Source organism: Panthera uncia, chromosome B4, assembly GCF_023721935.1.
Source record: "Panthera uncia isolate 11264 chromosome B4, Puncia_PCG_1.0, whole genome shotgun sequence".
Taxonomy (NCBI): domain Eukaryota; kingdom Metazoa; phylum Chordata; class Mammalia; order Carnivora; family Felidae; genus Panthera; species Panthera uncia.
Window position 1 is genome coordinate 43,061,091 of NC_064809.1, and position 24,179 is coordinate 43,085,269.

General features: G+C 40.3%; 2 protein-coding genes across 4 annotated transcripts in view; one reads left to right on the forward strand and one right to left on the reverse strand.

Annotated features, from left to right (window-relative positions):
- Positions 1 to 11,922, reverse strand: OLR1 (oxidized low density lipoprotein receptor 1). Its single transcript, XM_049627107.1, has 6 exons — positions 11,724 to 11,922; positions 9,096 to 9,197; positions 6,860 to 7,105; positions 3,181 to 3,320; positions 2,760 to 2,875; positions 1 to 2,269 (listed from the first exon to the last, which is right to left on the reverse strand). The coding sequence occupies exons 1-6, from the start codon at positions 11,797 to 11,799 to the stop codon at positions 2,125 to 2,127; spliced, it is 825 nt and encodes a 274-aa protein (XP_049483064.1). The 5' UTR covers positions 11,800 to 11,922; the 3' UTR covers positions 1 to 2,124.
- TMEM52B (transmembrane protein 52B) overlaps positions 2,263 to 24,179 on the forward strand; it is a 26,519-nt gene continuing 4,602 nt past the window's right edge. For 2 of the 3 annotated variants that reach the window (XM_049627120.1, XM_049627122.1), the window contains exons 1-3: positions 2,263 to 2,624; positions 20,474 to 20,619; positions 22,749 to 22,792. In XM_049627120.1, the coding sequence (XP_049483077.1) occupies positions 20,566 to 20,619; positions 22,749 to 22,792 (98 nt within the window). In that variant the 5' untranslated portion in view covers positions 2,263 to 2,624; positions 20,474 to 20,565. Of the gene's footprint in view, positions 2,625 to 15,470; positions 15,657 to 20,473; positions 20,620 to 22,748; positions 22,793 to 24,179 lie in introns of all 3 variants that reach the window. The other variant, XM_049627121.1, reaches the window with a different exon arrangement.

Consider the following 24,179-nt stretch of genomic DNA (forward strand, 5'->3'; position numbering starts at 1 on the left):
TGTGGACAAAAGTGCAAAGGCAATGTAGTGAAAAAAGAACAGTCTTTTCAACAAATGTTGCTAAGACAAGCGAACATCCTTATGAAAAAAGAAAAATAAGACAGAAAGAGAAAGTGCTTTAGTACCTGGTTCACAAATTAACTCAAAATAAATTACAGGTTTCTGTGTAAAGCCTGAAACTATAAAATGTCTAGAAGAAAACAGCAGAAAGTTTTGTGACCTTGAGTTTGGCAACAAGTTCTTAGAGACAGCAGTAGAAACGTGAAAATGGACTTCATCAAAAATTAAAATTTTCTGCTTTTCCAGAGACTGAGAAGTCATAAACTGAAAAAAAAATCACCAAAACGACATCTGATAAAGGACTTTTACCCAGCATGTACAAAGGGCTCTCAAAATGTAACAGTATAAAAACAAAGAACTCAAAACTTCTCAGAAGATCGGTACAGCGCTTTATCAAAGAAAGTATGTAGACAGTAAATAAGCACAATAAGTAAATAAAAAGATCTCAAGATTATTTTTCATTTAGGAAATGCAAATTAAACCAGAGTAATATACAACCATACGCCTATCAGAATGGGTAAAGTGACAAGACTGACCATACCAAGCATCAGCAAGGATGAGGTGGAATTGGAACATTCATACACTGCTGGTGGGAATACCAAATGGTACAAGTTTGGGGCGAAACGTTTGGCAATTTCTCAGCTAGCTGAACATACACCTACTGAATGGTTCTGACATTAAACTCTTACGCATTTACTCAAGAGAAGAGAAATGCTATGTGCATACAAAGGCTTGTACACAAATGTTTATAGCACCTTATTTTGTGATAGACAAACACCGAAAACAACTCAAAAGATCATCAACAGGTAATTTATCCACAAATTGGGGTATACTCATGCAAGGGAATCACATTGAATATTTTAAAAGGGGGAAAAATTGATGCAAACAACAAGGCAGATGAATATCTGTCTTCCTAGGAATGGTCCAGCTTTTCTTTTTTGGATACAGTTGGTGCTACATTCTGTGCAACGAAATGGAAAGGCTTCCTTTAAAGTAGGAAAACCTGGGAGGGGAGGTAGCCGGGGACTAGAAACACTGAAAATAGAAGGAATACTTCCAATTCCGTCTGTTTCTGTTCAGCAATGTTTCCGCGGCTGGCTCAGTTTGCTCCTTAACTGAGTGTCTTCACTGGTTGGCCTGGTATGTTTCCACATTAGCACAGCATAACAGAGTTGAGAAGAGGTCATCTACAAATGGTGTGTACTTTAGGGAGAAAAAAAAAAACACAAAAACTATTTTTGCCCCCAGCACCATGATTCTAACAAATACTCTCCTGAAGGAGTAAAGCTATATTAAGCTGTCCTTTGATAGAGAAAGGATGAAGAAGTCAGAACAGATTCAGAGACCAATAAGGAATTGTATTTGGTTCACTGAAAAGATGATTCTATTTATAGTTACCTCCCGGAACATCTCAATCACACCAAAATGTGATGTTCTGGGTGTGTGTGTGTGTGTGTGTGTGTGTGTGTGTGTGTTGGGTGTGTGTGTGTGTGTGTGTGTGTGTTTTGGGTGTGCACGTGCGTAAGTGGTGGAGTGTGAAGACAGATCGCAACTTAAAAGACGAACAAGTGGCAGCTTTTAAGGTCGAGAACTCAAGTTCCTTGATTCCATTATGGGCTTTTCCTCTTTTCTGTTTCTTCACCGGCTCTGTTCCCATGCAGATTTCCCCTTTTTCGCCTTCTGCTTGCAGGGGGTCAAGTTCTCCATTTTCCATTTTCTATGCGGTTTAGGAGGGTGAGGGGGCAGATGGCACTGAGGTAGAGGACTGAGTACAGAGGGCTGCCAAGACTTGAAGAGGAGTAAAACTTTAAAACATAAAAAGGGGAGAAGGTTTGAAGGCTGGCAGAGGGATTGGGGAAACCAGGCGAAAAACAGAAAGAGACACAGAATCAACATTTTGGATGTCTCCAGCCAGGCATCTGCAGACCTAGTCTCTCCTAAGGAATTCTGCAGTCAGCTAATAACAGGCAGTTCGCAGGGCTCTCTCGGTTCACGCGTAAATGATTAAGTACAGCTTCAATTCCAGAAGAAAATTCTTCTCCTTTGCTTCCAGAGCCTTCAAATTCACCGTGCTCTCACTAGATTCGCCTTCTTCTGACATATAGTAAATGCAGTTAAAATGCAGTTGTCAGCAAAAACAGCTCCCCTTTGTATATAGGCACAAGTGCCTGAAGGATACCTCTGGGAAAGAGATCCCTGGAATCGAAAACTGCAGATCGGGAAGAAAGAACAAAAAAAGTAGATTTACTGCCACCTTGTGGTCATAAATTTAACCTTTTTTTTTTTTTTTTAATTTATTTATTTTGAAAGAGAGTGAGAGCGAGCAGGAGTGGGGAATGGGTGGAGAGAGAGAGAGAGAGAGAGAGAGAGAGAGAGAGAGAGAGAGAACGCCAAACAGGCTTTACACTGTCAGCACGGAACCCAATGCGGGGCTTGAACTCACTACCTGAACTGAGATCAAGAGTCGGATGCGTAACCAGCTCAGCCACCCAGGTGCCCCTAACCTTGCCTTGAAGCAAAATGCGGGAAGGAAAACTCAAGAGAAGGTCGGAATGATTAAATGGGTAAGTCTCTGTCTGGCAGAGGTGGGGAAGGAGGGGTTCAGAAATTCCCCCAGCTTCTCCCTGGCAAGAAGAAGACAGTGTATGGAATGTGGAAGCCGCTTCACTCACAGGGTCAGCAAAGAACAGGAAACTTACAAGTGGGGCATCAAAGGAGAGCCATCCTCCCAGAGCCATGAGCTGCTCGGCTTCCTCAGAGACAACCCCATCCAGAACGGGAAACTGGAATGGGCGCTTGCTCGCTGGATGAATTCCTGTGGGGAGTGATAGTGATCGAAATTGCTGATAAAGTCAGTGTGGTCGTTTTAGATTAGAGTCACAAAACTGCAGAACCAAAAGAGATCTTTGACGTCCTTACTGTAGTTTTACAGGAATGTTTGGGAAGCTGAAGATACTATGTAACCTCTCTATCCCGGGTCATGTGTGTACTTAGTGGCCAGATGAGGCCAGAAAATAAGTATTCTGATACTCAAACAAGTGCTCCTCCACCAAGGGTGTAAACCAGGTTTGTTTCCCATGAGGCAATACTCCAGCCCAACATACAACCATAAAAACTCACCAGATCATCTGTGCTGTTAATTTTCAGCATGTGGGCATCCAAAGACAAGCAATGGTTCTGGCTTTTTTCCCAATTAAATGGGCCAGAGGAGTATAGGTAACAGTTTGCTTCATGCCAGATCCAGTCTTGGGGACAAGGAGCTAGGAAGATAGCACATCTAATCAGTGAGTGATGCCTGAGTAAAAATATGTCTACAATTCTTAAATCAAGTCTTCCCTCAGGACAGTCACATGTATATCATTTCCTCCTCCTCTTCTTCTTCTTCTCTTAAGTTTTACTTATTTCTTTTGAGAGAGAGAGGGAGGGGAGGCAGAGAGAGACAGAGAGAGAGAATCTCATGCAGGTTGCGCACTGTCAGCACAGAGCCTGACACAGGGCTCGAACTCACAAACCACGAGATCATGATCTGAGCCGAAATCAAGAGTTGGATGCTTAACCAACTGAGCCATCCAGGCACACCACCTATCATCTCTTCTTAATTAGAATTATACCCAGACTCTGCAAATCCCTCAAGAGACTCAGAGTCGTTATTTCTCTTAAAGTATTCTGATTTTAGTACACTAAATTAAAAGCAAGGCTGTCGAAAAGCAAAATTGAGCTGACATGTAACTTGAGAATCTGATCTATTTTTTTTTAATATTTTTTTTTACGTTTATTTATTTTTGAGACAGAGAGAGACAGAGCATGAACAGGGGAGGGGCAGAGAGAGAGGGAGACACAGAACCCAAAGCAGGATCCAGTCTCTGAGCTGTCAGCACAGAGCCTGACGCGGGGCTTGAACTCACGGACCGCGAGATTATGACCTGAGCCGAAGTCGGTCTCCCAACCGACTGAGCCACCCAGGTGCCCCTCTGATCTATTTTTTAAAGTTCTGTTTGGAGTAATGGAAGTAAAAGTTTGGGGAATGGATACATAATAGCAATTCTGCTATTAAAAAGATACACTGGGGGCACCACGCTGGCTCAGTTGGTAGAAGGCATAACTCCTGATCTCAGGGTTGTGGGTTTGAACCCCAGGCTGATCGTAGAGATAATCTAGAAATAAAATCTTTATTAAAAAAAAGTATGCTTATGTATTTAAAAACTTCGGTTTTTCAAATAATGAATTTAGGCTTCAATACTGTGCTTACTGGGGGCATCAGTCAGTTAAGCGTCCGACTGATTTCGGCTTAGGTCATGATCTCACAGTCATGATCTCACCTTTGTGTGATTGAGCCCCTCCATGTTCAGCATGGAGCCTGCTCGGGATTCTTTCTTTCCTTCTCTCTCTTCCCCTCCCCCAACTCTTCGCACACGGGGTGCCTGTGCATTCTCTCCCTCAAAATAAATAAACGTGAAAAAAATTACTGAGCTTCCTGTTTCTAGACACGTGCTGTTCAATACATAGCCATATGTGGCATTCGAACCACCTGTATTTCTTTTATTTTTTTTAAAGTAAATCCTACCTCCAAGGTGGGACTTCAGCTCACAACTCCAAGGTCAAGAGTCACACGCTCCACCACCTGAGCCAGCCAAGCACCCCTCGTTTAATTAAAAAAAGCTTTTTGTTTTATTTAACAAAGGAATATCACTATGGGCCCCAAAATGTTGGCAGTTCTTTCCACATGTTAACTCGTTTCATCCTCATGACAACATGGCCAAATAGGTTTCATTCCTGTTCTTCGTTGGGCACACGGAGGAAATGGGAATGTATGGGAATGGGAAACTTGGCAGGTCCCTCGAGGAACCGCGTGTTGAATCGCTACATGGCACTACCTCTCAAACTCCTGAGTTTGAATCAATTGAAGAAATATTTCTTGGTGCCCTTCGAGACATTTTGATACAGAATCTTGGGGTAAACGTGGAAATGGCCATTTCTTAAGAGCTACTGGAGTGACAATGTTGCACACCAAAGGTTGACAGCCACCGCTAATTTCATACTCAAAACTTGTCTCAAACTTGAGAAAGCTGGTTGGTTGTTTGCATGTGGTATTTTACTATTAATGTTTTTGAGAATCTTCTGCTTGGTGAAAAGCGGTACTTTATCTGCCATCTCTACTAATTGGCCTTTATCTGACGCGGTCAAGGAATGGAATGTTTTACCTGGGCTATCTACCAGTGAAAAACACATTGCTTATTATTTTTGATTGGTTGCCCATGCCTGGAATCTCTGGGAGATGGTTCCGGATGGCCGTGATGTAGATTTAATCTCACACAACTGATTAAAAAAAATGGTTTCACAGCCCCACCTGGGGAATAAATCATTTGGTTGGTATGTGGCTATGTCTGCTTATGTAAACATTCCTGTCCTTGATATATTAGTCTCCTTCCTTACACCTTATTAGAGATGATGTAGTCTTTCGTTTCCTCAATAGCTCCCTTTTCAATAAAGAGTTGAGGGGCGCCTGGGTGGCTCGGATGGTTAAACGTCTGACTCGACTTCAGCTCAGGTCATGATCTCACGGTTCGTGGGTTCGAGCCCCGCATTGGGCTTGGGATTCTGTCTCCCTCTCTCTCTGTTCCTCCTCTGCTTGCTCTCTAGCTCTCTCTCAAATGAAAATAAACTTTAAAAAATTACTTAAAAAAACAAAAAGATGAGATAACATGTCTGACACTTGCTAAAGATCAATTTATCTAAAAATCTGTCTTCTTTTGGAAAGTTAAATAACCCTCTACATATTGAAGGGCTTTATTAACTCCAAAACTTTATAAAAAACTGTGTATCATTATTATCATTTAACTCATCTGGCTATCAATTTTTCTCATCCTTAAACCAAAGCGATCTGTGGGTATTTGCGAACTGTTATCACATAATCCTTTTTCAAATAAATTACATCGTTGAGATCCAAGGACATGTGCAAGCAAGAAACTGGAGAAATCTTTGTTTATTAGTGGCAGTTAGTTACTAATGCTGAGAATAGGGCACTCCTTCATACACCTTCAAGGAAGCAATGCATCTCTGAAAGGATCTCCGTCTCACGTCCCTTAAATCTCCCTATGATGAAAAGCATATGCCTGATTTAATTGCGTGTTGTAGAAAGACTAAATGACACAGATAACTCTGTAATAACAGCAGAATTCACATCATCATCCCCTTCTTATAGATGCTGTTTTCACCTGCCTCCTAGATTCTGAGATTAAATCAATTCTTCTCAGATAAACTGACTTTCTGGGCCCTTCGTATTTTTTTTTTTTTTTCTTATCTAAAGTACCTACCCAACACTTCAGGTCAGCCTGCCTCCGATGATTTAATTTAAACAGATGTAGCATATTTTAAGAAATAGTGTTATAGCATAAAGTTAATGTAGAGCTACCCAGGGACAAAGGAAACCCCATAGGAAAAGAAATCAATGATTAAGATACATTAGAATGGAAAGAAGTAAGAATCTGTGGCAAAGGGTAGGGGTGGGAGCATTCTTCCAGAGAAGTCTCAAAACTAGAATTTTAAAAATTGAGAAGAGTTCGGGGCACCTGGGTGGCTCAATCGGTTGAGCACCTGACTTGGGCTCAGGTCATGATCTCCCGGGTTCCTGAGCGGGAGCCCCACAGTGGGCTCACTGTTGCAGCCTGTCAGCACAGAGTCGGCTTCAGATCCTCTAACCCTCTCTCTGCCCCTCCCCTGCTTGCGCTTTCCCAAAAATAAATACTTTAAAAAAAATTTTTTTTTAAGTAAAGAAGAGATCCCTCTCCCCCCTCCATACCTGAAAAGTTTGCTGCTTTCCTCAAAGCTTCTTGGAGATTCAGGTTCTGGTGATGAAGTTCCATCTGTTTCTTTGATTTTTCATCCAGCTTCTGTGTAAGGTTTTTTATCATCTCCTTGAGTTCCTTTTCTGACTCCTGGGAAGCTTTTTCTGCCTGCCGCTGTGCTAAAATCTGTCCCTCCAGTATAATTTCCTGGTGGGTAAGGTTTGCTTGATGTTGCTTTAGGAGACCAGACACCTGTGATACTAAATCAGAGCTGAAATAAGAACTCCATTACCAATCTCCAGTAAAAATCCCTCCACTGGATTTTGAGGAAACCAAAGAATCAAATCAAATGATCTATTTTGACAGCAGAGAAACTGCTGGAAAATGACCCAAATTTACTCAGAAATTATGGATTAAAAAGTTATTAGGTATTTCTGCAACATTTTGTCTAAATATCAGGAACTATCACAAGCACTTTTGATCAAACAAAACAAAATAGGATTTTACTTATTATTGATGGTTACCGACAAGTTTAAAGGCTGTAATGATCTAGATTCTAGATAGATGAAATAACCCAGATCTACAACTTAAATACACAAGTTTAAAGGTTTAAAAGCAATCATAAGATAAGTGGTATATCGGGGCGCCTGGGTGGCGCAGTCGGTTAAGCGTCCGACTTCAGCCAGGTCACGATCTCGCGGTCCGTGAGTTCGAGCCCCGCGTCAGGCTCCGGGCTGATGGCTCGGAGCCTGGAGCCTGTTTCCGATTCTGTGTCTCCCTCTCTCTCTGCCCCTCCCCCGTTCATGCTCTGTCTCTCTCTGTCCCAAAAATAATAAATAAAAAAACGTTGAAAAAAAAAATTAAAAAAAAAAAAAAGATAAGTGGTATATCAGTGACATAAATAAAATACAGTCTGAAATAGATGCTAACCAGACACATTATCAAGAGCAATTGTCATTAATGATCTACTCTGTTTGTTTCTTTATTCTTCTGCTAACTCACTACCCTTTTGAACTTCCTAATTTTATTTAAAAACTGTGACACCCTTTTATTGGAGACACAGATTTTAAGTTGCTATGTCAAAACAGTTTCAAACATTTTTTCTTAGGATTTTTTTTTTTTTTTTTTGCCTTTTCTTCAGCACATTTTAGGAAGGGTGAGGAGAGCATAAAGTTTGTGAAGTCTAACAGGCAACTAATATTAAGGGTCAAATGTCTCAGTTCTGGAAGCTTGATGGTTCGGTACAAAACAGACCCCTTGGCTTGAAGGCCAGATCTGACTCTGTTGTAAAGTGATTCTTCTCACAGGAAGACTCATCCAGTCACCACCACTGAGTCAAGGGCACTTCTTCTAGTCGTTAGGGAAGGCCTTAAGTGTTAACAGATCGAAAAAAATAGTTTGTGATCTTAACCAACAACTGAGAGACAAATAGCACTTAAAGGCTGTAATGATCTAGATTCTAGATAGATGAAATAACCTAGATCTGCAACTTAAATACACAGGCAGATAAGGCAGGTGATCTGTACCATTTTTCCTTCTTGGGCATTCTCATTCTTCTTATCCCTTCTTTTCCTGTCAACATCTTCTTTTCTGAATGGCCATATTATAAATACGAATTACATTTATTTTAAGTGTTTCATTTATTAAGAGGGTGTTTCTGATTCTTAAATTTATTTTTTTAACCTTATTTATTTATTTTTGAGAGAGAGAGAGAGAGAGAGAGAGAGAGAGAGAGAGAGAATGACTCACGAAGCCGATGCAGAGTTCAAACTCACAAACCAATCATGAGATCATGACCTGAGCCGAAATCAAGAGACAGATGTGTAACTGACTGAGCCACCCAGATGCCCCTCTGATTCTTAACTTTAAATTGGTATTTAATCACCTCTATTAAAACTCAGTGTGAACTGTATGACATTTCTTTTCCTTCTGGGTCTCTTAGGGGATCTCGTGGCTTAATTGCTTCCAATTATTTTCTTTCTCATCATTCCAGGATTTAAACAGACTTTACCCATGAAGTTATAAAAACAAAACAAAACAAAAACCCACCATTCATAATCTTCATTCCACGTCCCAGTCAACTTGAGGGATAAGCACAATACACTTACTCATCTTCCAGCTTATTCTAAAAACAGTTTGCCTAAAACGCATCCAAATCAAGGATGTTTGTAGTTGTTATGAAACCAATGAATTAACCACGTTTGCAAGTTCTCACTTTGTCCTCCATCACTTCCCTGTGCTAGTACTTACCTTGCATTATCAGCATGATAAGAGTCACCAGTAATCCCAAGCAAAGGACCCCTAGAAGCACAGCGGCAGGGCACCACCACCGAGAAGAAAGAAAATAAAGACCTAGAATGATAGAGGATTGAATCAGAAGGACATAAACGATGGAAGCAAGACGTCAAGCAATTCTTTGCAAACAGTCTGTACCTGGTACTTTGCACTCCTTACCTCTAGTCCTCCCAAGGGCTCTGCCAATAGTTCATTACCCATATTTATAGATGAAAAATACAGATAATATAAGTAATTTACCCATGGTCACACATTTGACGCTGTTTAAGAGCCAGGATTCAACACCAGGTATGTGATGTTAGGTATCCGATTCTAAAGCTTATACTCATCTATTCTCCCTACAATGACTTTCCAAGAAACCCTCAGTCCAACTTTGTTCGATCAACTTTATATTTTTAATATAGATTGTGTGTGCGCATGTACACACACACACACACACACACACACACACCTCACATACAGTGTGTTTTATAAGTAGCATACCATAAAAGAAGGTCAGATACCAAGCAAATAAGCTTTAGTCAGTTAATCAACAGACTGCCTCAAAGAATTGTTTTTGTGCTTTCAATTTTTATTCTACTGAAATTACATCTTGGAACTGAGGTATTGACCAAACAAAAATAGGAATGAAACTTCAATACTACCCTGACTCATATTAATGTCATGTCCTATACTCACACCAGCTGTGGCCCTGTAGTTACAAGAGGAAAGTTCATCATTATTATAGATAAAAATAAATCATGTAGCTCCCAGGTATATGAATGCCTAATTATGTGTTCCATCACTAAAAAAAGCACAGATATTTTGGTTCAGCAGGAAAATATCTCACATAACGCATCTGGACTTCTCACCCTGTACAATACACAAATAAGGCACTGGTCATGTTATCCTTTATATGTAGACAAGGAAACCCAAAGTTTCAGTGAATTGTACAAGATCACACAGATGTTAAGATCCAAACATAGGCCTTTAATCTGTTAGCCGCTATGCAGCATAGAACACTGCATCACAAATTTCCAGTGTGAATGTGCAATGATCCAAATCAATTAATGGTCGAATATATTCACAGAGTTCTCATTATGTCAAAAGCACTTCTGTTAGACTTTAGAGATGAGACAGACACAATAGAAATTGTAACAGGAAGAAATACAGTTCATTCACTGGTTCAAAAGTTGTTAAGCTCCTAGAGTGTATATGGCAAATTGGCAGAGAAGTAGGAGATAGTTGTGTCTCTTGCAAATAATTGCCTAATCCTAGCTTGGGGGTAGATATCTGTGTAAATCTTTCAACCAATATTTCCCTTTGGTCCGTATTCATTCTATACTATAGAAGACCAAATATGTCTACCACTCTTGAGCGATGAAACTCCCGAATTTTTAGAAGAAATCACAGGATCCACACCTGTGTGGGGAAGGCACATACTCCCATTTTCTACAGGTCACCCTTTGTCCCATTTCCTGGGTAGGTAGAGACCATTAACCCAATCTCAGCTCCCGGTAGTGATTTTCTGATCAGAAAGCAATTGGATTCTTTGTAGTAGGTGATTGATCTAATCAGGTTCTGAGAGAAGATTTAGCTTCATAATGGTAATAAAATTCAGGCCTATTTACTACATGAAGAATGAGTGAATGAATGAATGAATGAACAAATGACTATTGTTGACTTGTAGGTTTACCTGTAAATGACAGCACTGTTTTCATACCAGGTTAAGTTCAGCAACTCAAACATTCAATCATTCCATGTTCAAACTTATTTTCCCTGTTGAGGGAAATTTCTATCTTGTTTATGGGAACATGACTTGGAATGTCTTTATCCAAATTCCTGACAACACTTGTATTGTACAAATACAACTTCCCCTATTTGTATTTTATTCCTTTCTCTGGGAATGGGTATAAGATAAAAGGCAGTTTACTCAGACTGTCTGTGGAATTGGGATTATGAATTAATTTACATTTAAGGAGTTTAACTTACCGTATATATCAAAAAATTACAATTTTCAAGGCAGTGGTACACAATAAGACGTGATTTGCGCTCAACTATACTGAATACCATTTCATCTGCTTTGGATAATTCATAAAAAGATATCCTGTTTTTGCAATGCTCAAGAAGACTTATTATAAAAAGTATCATTGTATACACTGGGTGAATTCAACATTTCCTTAACCTTCTGATGGATTGGATTCTTGATAAAGGGGAGGTTGTGATACAATTCTTCTAGCTGCCTGAAGATGAGTGGTTTTGTTAATTCCCCTGATCCCCAATTAGTCCTCTGTAAAAGGGGGATTACAATAGTCCTAATTTCAAGATGTAAAGATTCAGAGAAGTAATGTACGTAGAGAGGATATCAGAGAACACAGCCTATGATAAATGTTCCATAAAAATTATTAGTATCTGCTACATCATCATTCAAAGCAAGTTAGTTCATTCACATCTAATTTTTCTTTCTTTTAAGTAAGTGTTACTAATTCTACACTGTTTTTCCACACTCTGGTGTTTAAGCTGTCTAATCCTCTATTCAGTTCCTTTACATGTTGAGCTAATCCTGGGATTCTGTCCCTATGTACATTCACCCACCCCTAGTACCTTTAGCTTTCTCTCCATTTGGCTTCTGGTCGGGTTGATCTTTCATAGTCGTACTCTTAAGGTCATCAAAAATCATTTCCAAATTCACTCCAAGAATGAGAGAGTGAAGCAGTCAAGGACTTCTGCATAAAGTAAAAATTGGTGAGCTCCTGCTGGAGTGCTTAAATAGCTACTACTATCTAATTGAAGAATGACTCAATCATTGGTAGGAGGAAGAAGAGGCTTTGCTTCACACTGGGAAGTCGGCTGACGCAAATTCTTGGGTTATGTCTATTGCAAGTGGGGAAAGTGGTGATTCTGCTAAGTATTTCAGGATGTTTCACTAGGTAATTTATGAAAGGGAAAACTGTATTTTCCGTGAGCATTAGAGGAGAGCCAGTTTCCTCGGTCCATAATTCCAGTGTCCCTATTTGTTTATTTCACTGTAGCAGACTTTCTCTATATTGTAACTTTCATAAATCTCTTTTAATCCTGACTGTTTCAATCAGCAATAGATCAGAAATTTTTGAGGGAATCACAGGATTCATCTCTAGCCATGATGACCATGATAATTTTAGAACTTAATTCGAAGCACTATTTCATACAGTGGCAGTGTAACATCGCACCAGTGAGAACACTGGAGCCAGAGGGAGCTAGTTTCAAATCTTTCCTTTGCTAAGCCCTTAATCTATAATCTTGGAGAATTACTTAACATTCTGAACCTATGTGGTTTTTTTTTTTTTGTTTTTGTTTTTTTTGTTTTTTAGAGAATTGTCTTTTTTCTTCTTCTTTTTAATGTTTATTTATTTTTTTTCCAAAGGAGAGAGAGACAGGCAGAGTGTGAGCCAGGGAAGGGCAGAGAGAGAGAGGGAGACACAGAATCTGAATCCGGCTCCAGGCTCTGAGCTGTCAGCACAGAGCCCGAGGCGGGGCTTGAACTCTTGAACCATGAGATCTTGATCTGAGCCGAAGTCAGACACTTAAGTGACTCAGCCAACCAGGAGCCCCTGGATCTATGTCTTTGTCTATAAATTGGGACATTGGAATGTCCACTGGATAATGTTGATAATGTTGCTATAAGGATTCATGTGAAATATTGGCTGAAAATGCTAAGTACTGTACTTCAAACATAAGAACTCAATAAATTATAGTTATAATATTAGTAGTAGTAATATTTAGCATAGTTGAATTACCCAGAAAAGAATACATTTTACACATAATTGGAGTCACAAGACTCTTCATTGATCTCGCTGTAAGGATGACTATATGAATTCATTGATAGAATTCTCACCTATTTTTTCTTTACAACCTCCTAACCAGAGAAGAAATGTCTTACTGCAGTTATGCATACTTTTAAAAACATTTTTCATTTTTGAGAGAGAGAGAGCATGAATGAGGGAGGGGCAAAGAGAGAGGGGGACAGAGGATCGAAGTGGGCTCTGAGATGACAGTCGCGAGCCTGACGTGGGGCTTGAACTCATGAGATCATGACCTGAACTGAAGTCGGACGCTCAACTGACTGAGCCAACCAGATGCCTCTACATGCTTTTTTAAAAGTTCTTATTTACTAGAGATATTTTCTGAAGTATTTATGGGCAGAATGATGGGATATCTGGAATTTGCCTTAAACTATGCCAGGGAAAAAAATAAAAGGAGGGGATACATAAAAGAACATTGAAAAAATATGCATACATAAATAAAATACCTAGGAAACTATGAAGAAAAATCACTGATATTGACAGCCTAATTAGGATTCCTTTTCCCTCCTCCTTCCTGGATTTTTTATTTTCCCTTTTTCTGTGCCAGGTATCTGACACCAAACTGAACATAGTTCATCTGTCACTTAAAGTTTTGCTCTGTGATACAGTTCACCAGAAAAGCTCAGCATGTAGCAAATATATCCTGGTCAAATCAGCTTGTAACAAATCAATGCTACTTACCTTTATCACTCAAGCGCTACCCAACGTCCTTTGACTGTAAGTGCCAGAAAGCAAGATTGCTGCCTGAATTCACCATGGCGACTTTCGCATAAATAGAATCTCAGGAAAGTGTTTTTGATAATGAATTAATAAATGCTGAAATTACATCTCAAGGAAGAGGGCACTTTATCATTCCCCACAGTGACTCAATTATTTTGTACGCCATCAATATTCTAGTGGATTAAGATGAGATACAGATGTATACTTGTTGACATGGCACATTTTTCCTTTTTTAATGTTTATTTATTTTTGAGGGGGGGAGGGGCAGAGAGAGAGGGAGACACAGAATCTGAGGCAGGCTCCAGGCTCTGAGCTGTCAGCCCAGAGCCCGATGCGGGCTTCGAACCCACAGATTGTGAGATCATGACCTAGACGGAAGTCGGACGCTTAATGAACTAAGCCACCCAGGCATCTGGACATAGCACATTTTTCTTGTGAGCTAGTTACCTTTTATGGATTGTCCTAGGAAGAAGTGTCTTGGAAAGACATATGTGTCCATGTAGCTAAAACACCCAAAGATACACCCAGGACTAGAAAGAACAACATTCTTTGAAGGAGGCCTAAGATTGAGCTAGATTTCTCAGACTTCAGATGTTCACCTTCACATCCCACCCACGAAACCAAGGACCAAATAATCATCCATTGTGCTTGGGGTCAATACTCATAAGATGCTCCCTAAGCAGTCTGGGACCTGGTGATGAGCTCTACAAATCCTGTACTCCCTTCAAGTACATTTTATTTTCTTAAAAAATCCTCTGCACTTAATATCTATAGGTAGGATTGCCATCACTGTGGTAGAGTCCCCTTCCTAAGGAAAGAAAACAAAAACAAAAACCTCAAGGCAACCGGGCTATATATGACAACATCCTTTTGATCTTGTAACATAAGACCACTTAATCAGACTACATATTTGTGTGTTACCGTTTATGGGAGACAAGGAAGTAGAAAATATATTTTAAAAACTATACCACGTGGTGTTCGGGGCTCGGTTCTTCGGGTGCAAACCCAACTGAGGGGTGCCCACAGGAATAAAATTGCTTCCTGGAAAGAAAAGCCTCTGTGTCACGATTCTCTGTGCAAGAATCCTGCTACATCATCAGTTTCCCACCCCCTCATTTTATATACTCTAATAGAGCACTCTATTGATTTTCCATTCCATTAAAGTTATTCCCTCTCTCCAACAAATTACAAGCTCTTTATGAGTAAAGTTGGATCCCCTTCTATTAAGAAAAGCTTATTCTTTCCTATCGCCCTGGAATACCATATAGGTTATAATATTCTGCAAACAGTAGGCAGTTAATACTTGAGATTCTTAGCTACTAAAACATCACCAGCATAAGCTGGATTTTAAAAATACAAAGGCATTTAAGGAAAATATGTCTTCATTCTTTATTTTGAGAAAGTGGAGCTAATGCCCAGAAAATGTAAGAGATTTACTAAACGTCTCTTTTCTACCTGAAGCCAGACAAGAACTCAGCTCACTATTCTTCTTCTCCAACTTAATACTCTGTAATTTTCATTTTTTTAATTTTAAAAAATTTTGTTTAAGTTTATTTATTTATTTTGAGAGAGAGAGAGAGAGTGAGAGCAGGGGAGGAACAGAGAGAGAAGGAGAGAGAATCCCAAGCAGGCTGTGTGCTGACAGATGCGAGGCTCAAACTCACAAACTATATGAGATCATGACCTGAGCCGAAGTCAGACACTTAACCGACTGAGTCACCCAGGTGCCCCGAAACTCTGTAATTTTACTTTTTTCTTTCATTTTTTAATGTTTATTTATTTTTTAAAGAGAGAAGAGTGTGAGTGGGGGAGGGCAGAGAGAGAGAGAGGAAGACACAGAATCCAGGCTCCAGGCTCCGAGCTGTCAGCACAGAGCCTGAGATCATAGAGCCCATGTCAGACGCTTAACCCTTGACCAACTGAGCCACCCAGGTGCCCCAAACTCTGTAATCTTCGAACAGTGACTCCAGTGATGGTGAGTGATATGTGTCAACTTGTCTGGGCCACAGGGTGCCAAGATATCTGGTCAAACATTTTTCTGAGCTTCCCTGAGAATGTTTTTGGATGAGATTCCCATTTTAGTCAATGGGGTAAAGATTTCCCTCCTTAATGTGCATGGCCTCGTTCAATCTGTTGAAGGCCTGCATAGAACAAAGACACTAATCTTCCTCCAAATAAGAAAATATTCTCCAGCAGCCAGCCTTTGGGTTGGAACTTCACCTTGGCTCTCTTGGGTCTCAAGCCTGCTGCTCCACATTACAGATTTGGGCTTGCCGGTCTCCATAATTGCATGAGTCAGTTTCTTACCATACATCTTTCTCTATAAATATGCACCCTCTTATTGGTCCTGTTTCTCTAGAGGACCGTGACTAACATAACTCCTCATTTCTTCCTTCTCCCGGTTCCTGGAAACCACCATTCTATTTTCTCTTTCTATGAACTTGACTACTCCAGGTACCTCATATAAGTGGAAACATACAATATCTGTCCTTTTGTGTCTGGCTTATTTCACTTAGATTAGGGCTTCACGATCTGTCCGTGCTGTAGTACGTTTCAGAAGTTTCTTTTTATTTTTTCTAATGTTCATTTATTTTTGAGAGACAGAGACACAGAGCACCAGCAGAGGAGGGCCAGAGAGAGAGAGGGAGACACAGAATCCGAAGCAGGCTCCAGGCTCTGAGCTGTCAGCACAGAGCCCGACGTGGGGCTGGAACCCACGAGCTGTGAGTTCATGACCTGAGCCGAAGTTGGATGCTTTACCGACCGAGCAACCCAGGCGCCCCATGAATTTTCTTTAAGGCTGAATAATATCCCATTGTATGTATATACCACATTTTGTTTATCCGTTCATCCATTGATGGACGTTTGGGTTTCAAAACCTGTGGGATAATTTCTACAATCCTTTCGTGGCAGATAGCTGGACGAAATTCACAGACTTTAACTAGTTCTCATTTCCTGCCCCCTGATGTTGTTCATGCCCTTGTGTAATCTTCTCCCCTTCAGTGTGGGTGGTATCCATGGTTTGGATGTGCCAAAGTGATAGAATGTATATGATTATGTATTTGTGATTACATAAGTTATAGTGTTTATTTTGCTAAAGTTTCTCTCCCTCCTCTTGGCCAGATTTAAAGAAGCAAGCTTACAGAAATCCTATAACCACAAAGAAATGAATTCCTGGGGTGCCTGGGTGGTTCAGTCAGTTAAGCATCTGACTCTTGATTTTGGCTCAGGTCAGGATCTCAGTTTGTGAGTTTGAGCCCCACATCGAGCTCAGCGCCCTCTGTACTGGCAGCAAGGAGCCTGCCTGGGATTCTCTCTCTCTCTCCTTCTCTCTCTGCCCCTCCCATTCTTTCTCTCTCCCCTTTTCAAAACAAATACATGAAACATTAAAAAACAAAGAAATGAATTCCCGCCTGAGGTAGCTTGGAAGCATATCCTTCCCCAGTTGAGTCTTCTGATGAGAATACAACCCAGAAGACATCTTGACCTCAGCCTGTGAGACCCTAAGTAGAAGACCCAACCAATCTGTGCTCATACTTCTGATCCACAGGCACTGTGATATATATATATATATATATATATATATATATATATATATAATGTGTGCTCATAAAATTTGTGGTAATGTGTTTTATGGTATATAAAACTAATAATACTTTGATAAACTTAATCCCTTCTATTTTGTTAAATTTCCTTAAATCGAATCCTGAGTGTCAATGCCTCTGAGGTTGTCACTCAATGCTTACATTGCAATCTTGATTCATAAGATAGAGCACTTCCTGGTGGAGTCGTTGCAAGATGAAACTGATGTCTTCTGCTTTATTATCTATTTTTGAAGCTATGGGTGCGGCCCAACTCACTGCTCAACACTTTATAACTCGTGCTTGGTGACTCACAGTAAAGATAGTCCTGGACTCTATTTCACTGAGGCACAGAAAGGAAGGGAATTCATGGTTGGTCATCTGACATAGGCAAGGTCAAAAGGAGAATAATCAAAGGGGCCAGAAACAAGTAATTTTTTAGCTCCACTTGTTACAAGTTTTGTATAACAATTTCCTTAGGCATAAGTGAAAGACCTCTATGTACATGTACCCTCCATTGGTTCCACTCCAAGTCTTTAACAACCTGGTCAAAAGCTAATGATTCACAAACTTAATAGAACTACAAAATTGTGTAGGATTGAAATGAGGTCGTTCCCCTCCATCTCAGCCACCTTCCCTTCCAGTCTGTACCCTGTTTCGTCTTCCTACATGGATCCTCTCTCCTCTCTCAACATTCGGGATGTAGAGGTTTTGACAGGGACAGAACTGGGGGTTAAAATTGCCACAAGGCATAATCACTCTCATTAGGATAAACAAGAAGTTCTACTTCTCTGAAGAATAATCCAGTGAGGAAAAAAAAATGCAGTAGTTATTCTAAGAAAGAATATTAACAAGGAGGTCATTAAAAGAATCGTGTTTTGTTCAAACCTGTTAGAAAGCTGGAGGGCAAAAAGGTGATGGCAATCACATGCAGGAAAGTGCAGTGGGGGCAAAGATCATGGTAATGGGCAAACCTGTTCACTCAGGTTTGGCTGGGATGATTGGGGAAGAGATGGCCAGAACAACAAGGGGAAATATTCAAAATTGGAATACCAGGAAAGCTAAAACATGGCCATGGTAATAATATACTGACAGGACATCAGTTATTCAGCATACTGAAGGTGAAGGTCACTGGTAAAACTGAATGGAAATCAAGAGAATCCTAGTTAACACTTCTAAAATACTCGTTACATCAGGACAATTATGTGCATTTCACACACATTACCTTATTGAATCTCTGTAAGTCTATGAAGTAACATTATTATTATTACCCCACTTTGGATAGAATGAAGCTGACCCAACAGGGATATAATAACTTGCCCAAGATCACACAGCTATTAAGTGAGACAGCAGGTATTTAATCCCAGATAACCTAGCTAGGCTCTTAGCCATGATACTCTATTGCATCTCTGACAAGAGAGAGAGAAGGGAAAGATTAGTGATGTTATCATGTGCAGGACACTCTAAATAGAAATAGAAATATTCTAATAAAAATCCTTCATGTCTTTGGTGGTATTTTCTCTATGAAACAACAAGTCAAGTGAGCATTCCTCTCCTGTTTTGTAAAAGGGAAAATTAAGGCTTGGAGAAACGACATAATAATTTAGTAGAGAGCCAGGGATTTTCTGGTCTCCCGGTCCTATGAAATACTTCCCACCTTGCCAAGTTTTCTGCTGAGATTTGAAAAATACTCTTCATCTTAGCTCCATCTTCCTTACTTTTTAGAAAATAAAGCAATGATCATTTAGTTTTGGAACTTAATGTTATCTAATCACCAGGCTTTTCTGTCACTATTTGATTTCCTTAGCTAAGAGAGAAAGAGGAAAAAAAAAGTTATGTTCTCCATGCTCATTTAATGCTGTGTGGGGACTCTTTGAATCAATCCCACCCCACAGTTGCCCTCAACAATCACTCAGTAAAATTAGATATGATCTAAAAGGTGGTTTTATTCAATTCTTATGAGACAGATATATGTGTGTAAACTAATGTCTAATTTTCTTATGAAATACTTTGCATATTGAAGTTTTTTTGAAATACTTTATGAAGTAAATGATTTCTGACTTAAGTATAAATCACTTATACAGCATTCATTTGTTCCTATAGATATGTTTCTTTACAACTATTCCCTTGCCATGTTTGCTCATTTTTAAATTTTTTATGTTTATTTGTTTTTGAGAGAGAGAGAGACATAGAGCGTGAGCAGTGGAGGGGCAGAGAGAGAGAAGGAGACACAGAATCTGAAACAGGCTCCAGGCCTCGAGCTGACAGCACAGAGTCCGACGCAGGGCTTGAACTCACAAACTGCGAGATCATTACCTGAGCTGAAGTCAGATGCTTAACCGACTGAGCCACCCAGACGCCCCGATGTGTGCTTATTTTTATTCTGACTTTAGATTTTATTTAAGAGAGAGAGAGAGAGAGAGAGAGAGAGAGAGACAGAAACCTAAAGACCTATAGATCTTGGAACCTAGCTAAAACATTTTTTGTATGTGTCTGTCTGACTTATCTGTTTCAATGAGAACTGAAGTCAGGGTAGAGGGGAATTTTGTGGTCACCACCCAAACATTCTAATCTCCAAACCTGCTTTCCTCAAAGATGGGAGAGTTTTCCAGTCCATTTGTCAACCTCTCAGTCCTACTGCAATGGTTAAGAATAAATGACCCAGAACCAGGAGAGTTGATTATCAACATAGTAAAGGGGAGGGTTTCAGAGAGCAGGAGAGGAGGGCTAATCACATGGAGAAGGGGAGTGAATGGAGGTTGGCAATTATTCAACAGTCGCCCTGAAATGTGCTGGTGAAGGACCAAGAATATTACTCTTTTTCTGATGGAGACGAGAACTTATTTGATCACCAGCAATCTGCCTTTGAGCCTCCTAAAGTTAAGTTTCTCACCACTGCCTAGAGAAATACGTAATTCTGAGGACTGATGTGTCCTCCTTGAATGTCTTCTTTTTGGGGACAGTGGGAGAAAGTCAAAGACCTACAGAAAGGATTACTAATAGGGAAAGAAGGAAGGCAGGGGGAAGCGAATGTGGATAACATAAAAACAGAGTAGAAATAGAGAAAGAAGCCAGGATGAAAGGGGAGAGAAAGACCACAGAAAATAAAAGCCCAAAGGAATAAGAGGACAGAACAAAAGAGAGTGAGAAAGAGTGCGCGCGCGAGAAGAAGAAAACTGATTTACTGCTGAGAAAAGTTTGTCTCCTTAAGTCCTCTAGGTCCAGAAGTCTGACCTAGCACAGAGCATGGAAAGGAGGCAACAGACACCCAGTCCGTGATCCTGGAGAAGCGGTTCAGCCCCCATGGTGATGCAAGCCCAGGCCGTGACAGCCTCTGCCCTGGTGTATTTCATCCAGGTGAGTGTGAAAACACAAAAGCAAACCTTTGTTTGTTTGTTTGTTTGTTTGTTTCTCAGATAAATCGACTCTCAGAAGACCCTTGGGGGAAATGGATGAGAGGAAAGACACATATTGGACCAAAGGGGTCGTGGGGAAAGAATGACTGGAATGTTTCCTTAGTGTTATAGTGTTTCGCGGTCCATGAGTGGCTAATGACATCAGTGAAATGGGGAGGGGGGGGGTGGCAGAAATTAGGGCAACCGGAGATACATGCAGGGTAGCTATGGTAATTCGGAAGGGCCACTTATCAATATTTCTTTTAGCATCGTATCACCCGTCCCTCAAAATCCCAAATGTATTATCAAAAAGAATGACACAGTTTCCCTGAATGGAGTTTCCACATCAGCACTGGTACAGTTCTAACAGCCTAGGTGCCTCCGGATCAGAAATAAGTTAACAGAGGAAAAATTCTTTTGAAATACTTTGGACTTTTTATTTCTCGCCACTAAAAATCAGAAGGCCCTAAGTAACTCATTAGCTGAGAAAAGGGTCATTAGACTGATGATCCTGGACAACTGTCAAGGGGAAGTTTGCATAGCTAGCAAGGGATGGACTGTCTGTTTTGATTTCTATGTCCTCGTTAAAATAATGTCTGCAAATCCATTTCTTTCTTCTTGTATTTTCCTTTTGCTTCCTCTTCATTTCCTTGCTTTTCCCTTTCCTTCTTGCCTCTTCTTTTTTTCTCTTCTTTTTCTTTCCTCTTCTTCTTTCCCCTTCTTTCTTCTTCTCCTTCTCCTCCTCCTTCTTCTTCCTCTTCCCCTTCTCCTTCTCCTCCTCCTCCTTCTTCTTCTCCTTCTCCTCCTCCTTTTCCTCCTCCTCCTCTTCCTCCTCCTCTTCCTTCTCCTTCTCCTCCTTCTCCTTCTTGCAATAATACCCAAACAAAGTATTTTAGCTGTTTGGCACATTAAGCTTTTCTTACCTTTAGTCAGGAAAAAGAAACACAGAACCAGGGCTGGGCTGAGAAAATACACTTTGTCACCCTTAGTGACCAACCATTTTAAAAAAAAAAAAAAAAAAAGAGAGAGAGAGAGAGAGAGATTCTCAAATGTTGTCTGCAGAAGACACCTGGTTAGTCCTTTTACAAACCCTTTTTGCCTGATGTATCGTGATAGTGTGTGTCCCCTCTCGTTTCCATAAACTCGCAATGAGCACAACTCTCTGTTCCCTGTTGAGGGCCTTTGTGGTTTTTGTTGTTGATTTCCTGGAAATATTAAGTCATTCAAGTTACTGGAAGAGAGACACAGTCTCTGAATGCAAGTTTCTCTATTTGGGGAGAAAGTCAACTGAAATACAAGGTAAAAAAGGAGTAGAAGCTTTCATTATTATTAGCAGAAGGGACTTGCTAGCAATACCGAGGAGTCGTTAGAGCAGATTTATCCCTTGTTCTATTAATTCATTCAACGCATGTATAGGATAAAGGCTGATCTGAATTCTGGCTACCTCAGTGGGAACACACAGTTGGTCATGTTAACTTAAATTCCTTTGCCTCCATCACTTAATCTTTCAAAATAAGGTTAAGTATACCCACCTACATGATTATTGCAATGAAATGTTAAGACATAGTGAAAATTCTTAGCTGACTGGCGTATCGTAGCCACTGAATAAATAAAATTGTTCCCTTCCTTTGTCCCCTTCTCTTTTTTCATATAGTGTGTTACTGATGCACTAAGGGAATAAAAAAGAAGAGTGGTCTAGAATGCAATTTGTAACTGGGAGAGAATTAGGAAGACAATAACAATATCCTGAGGGACAGATCAGGAAATTTCTAGGACAAACAAATTGATTTAAATGCTGCCTAAGGTGTAATGCTCACCCACCTCCAAAAAACAAAACAAAACCATAACCTCCCCCCCCAAAGCCAAGATATTTGTTCCTCCAGGTTCTCCCATTTCAAATATAATAATCAGCGGGCATGGGAGCAATGAAAACCAACAATCCTCAACCTGCCTGACCCTCTGACCTCGTCCTCATATTTTCCCGGCTGTCTCCATGCAGTCTAACAACGCAGAGTCATGAGGAACAGTCGATAGGCTGCTGAGCAGAGCAATGAGACATTTCCCTGTCTGAGACTATTTCCCTTCCTACAGCTTCCTCGGGCAAGATGTGAGGAGAACTGTGTGAGTCCTGAACAGTAAGTATCTGAGACCCGACTGGGAAGCAGGAGAAACAGACAAAAACATTAGTACCCAAAACAGGGTCAAAGGGTCATCAGATATCTGTGACTTCCCTTTATCTTTACTTACACGACCATCAGCCCACTAATCACAGACAGGGTTATCCAAAAATAAAGACACTCACCACGGTGTCATCCTACGTACTTAAAATCACTGACAGCATTTTTTCCCCCCATGGCCAATCTTCCCCTTAAAACATCGGAATTAACCTCCGTTTATATAGTCACAGAGATTTGCAAAAGGTTTTCTCGCTCATGCTTCTTCGTGACTCATCAAGACAGACTAGGTTCAAAAATCTCATCCTGGGCAGATAAGTTTGGGTAATTCCAAAGTAGCATCACCACCTGAGGTATGAAAAGCATTTTCCATATTTTAGGGCATATCACTATTTTTTTTTCTAGATTTTGTTTTTATTAGTTTTCTTTATTTTTGAGAGGCAGAGAGAGACAGAGTGTGTGGGGGGCAGGGGGGCAGAGAGAGAGGGAGACACAGAATCCAAAGCAGGCTCCAGGCTCTGAGCTGTCAGCCCAGAGCCCGATGCGGGCCCTGAACTCACGAACCGTGAGATCATGACCTGAGCTGAAGTTGGATGCTTAACCGACTGAGCCACCCAGGAGCCCCGGGGCATATCACTATTTAATGCACATGTCCTTTAGCTATGACTTTGAGGTCATTATCCCTTAATCTAAACCTATCACGATTAGGTCTTACATAGACACAGAGGACACACAAGGGGAAGAGATTCATTTCACTTGGAGGTAAATTACTTAAAAAAAAAAAAAAAAAAAAAAAGCAGGGCCAGTTGGAACAAAACAGTTGCTCAGAGTGAAGGAAAACACATATTTAGACATGGGAAGGGTTTCTCAATAGCTAAGTCTGTTAAACCCAGGGGAAATGGTGGTGGCCTTGACTGCTTGTCACACTGTCTGAGGTTTTAGACACCTACCAATATGGGAAGAGTCCGTTTTTGTTTTTAGCTGTTATGTTCTTTATTATTATTTTTTCCATTTTTATTTAATTTATTTTTTAAATTTGCATCCAAGTTAGTTAGCACAGAGTGCAACAACGATTTCAGGAGTAGATTCCTTAATGCCCTTTACCCATTGAGCCCATCCCCCCCCTCCCACCACCCCTCCAGTAACCCTCTGTTCTCCATATTTAAGAGTCTCTTATGTTTTGCCCCCCTCCCTGTTTTTATATGATTTTTGCTTCCCTTCCCTTATGTTCATCTGTTTTGTCTCTTGAAGTCCTCATAAGAGTGAAGTTATACAATATTTGTCTTTCTCTAACTGACTACTTTCGCTTAGCATTATACCCTCTAATTCCATCCACATAGTTGTGAAT

Bases quoted from the DNA above. Each gene is read 5' to 3' on its own strand.
- OLR1 (XM_049627107.1), bottom strand. From the start codon at position 11,799: ATGATTTTTGATGACCTTAAGAGTACGACTATGAAAGATCAACCCGAC. The intron at 7,106-9,095 runs GTAAGTACTAGC...GCTCTGATTTAG, and splicing joins TATCATGCTGATAATGCAAG to TATCACAGGTGTCTGGTCTC. The intron at 2,270-2,759 runs GTAAGTTTCCTG...CCCGATCTGCAG, and splicing joins TCTCCTTTGATGCCCCACTT to TTTTCGATTCCAGGGATCTC.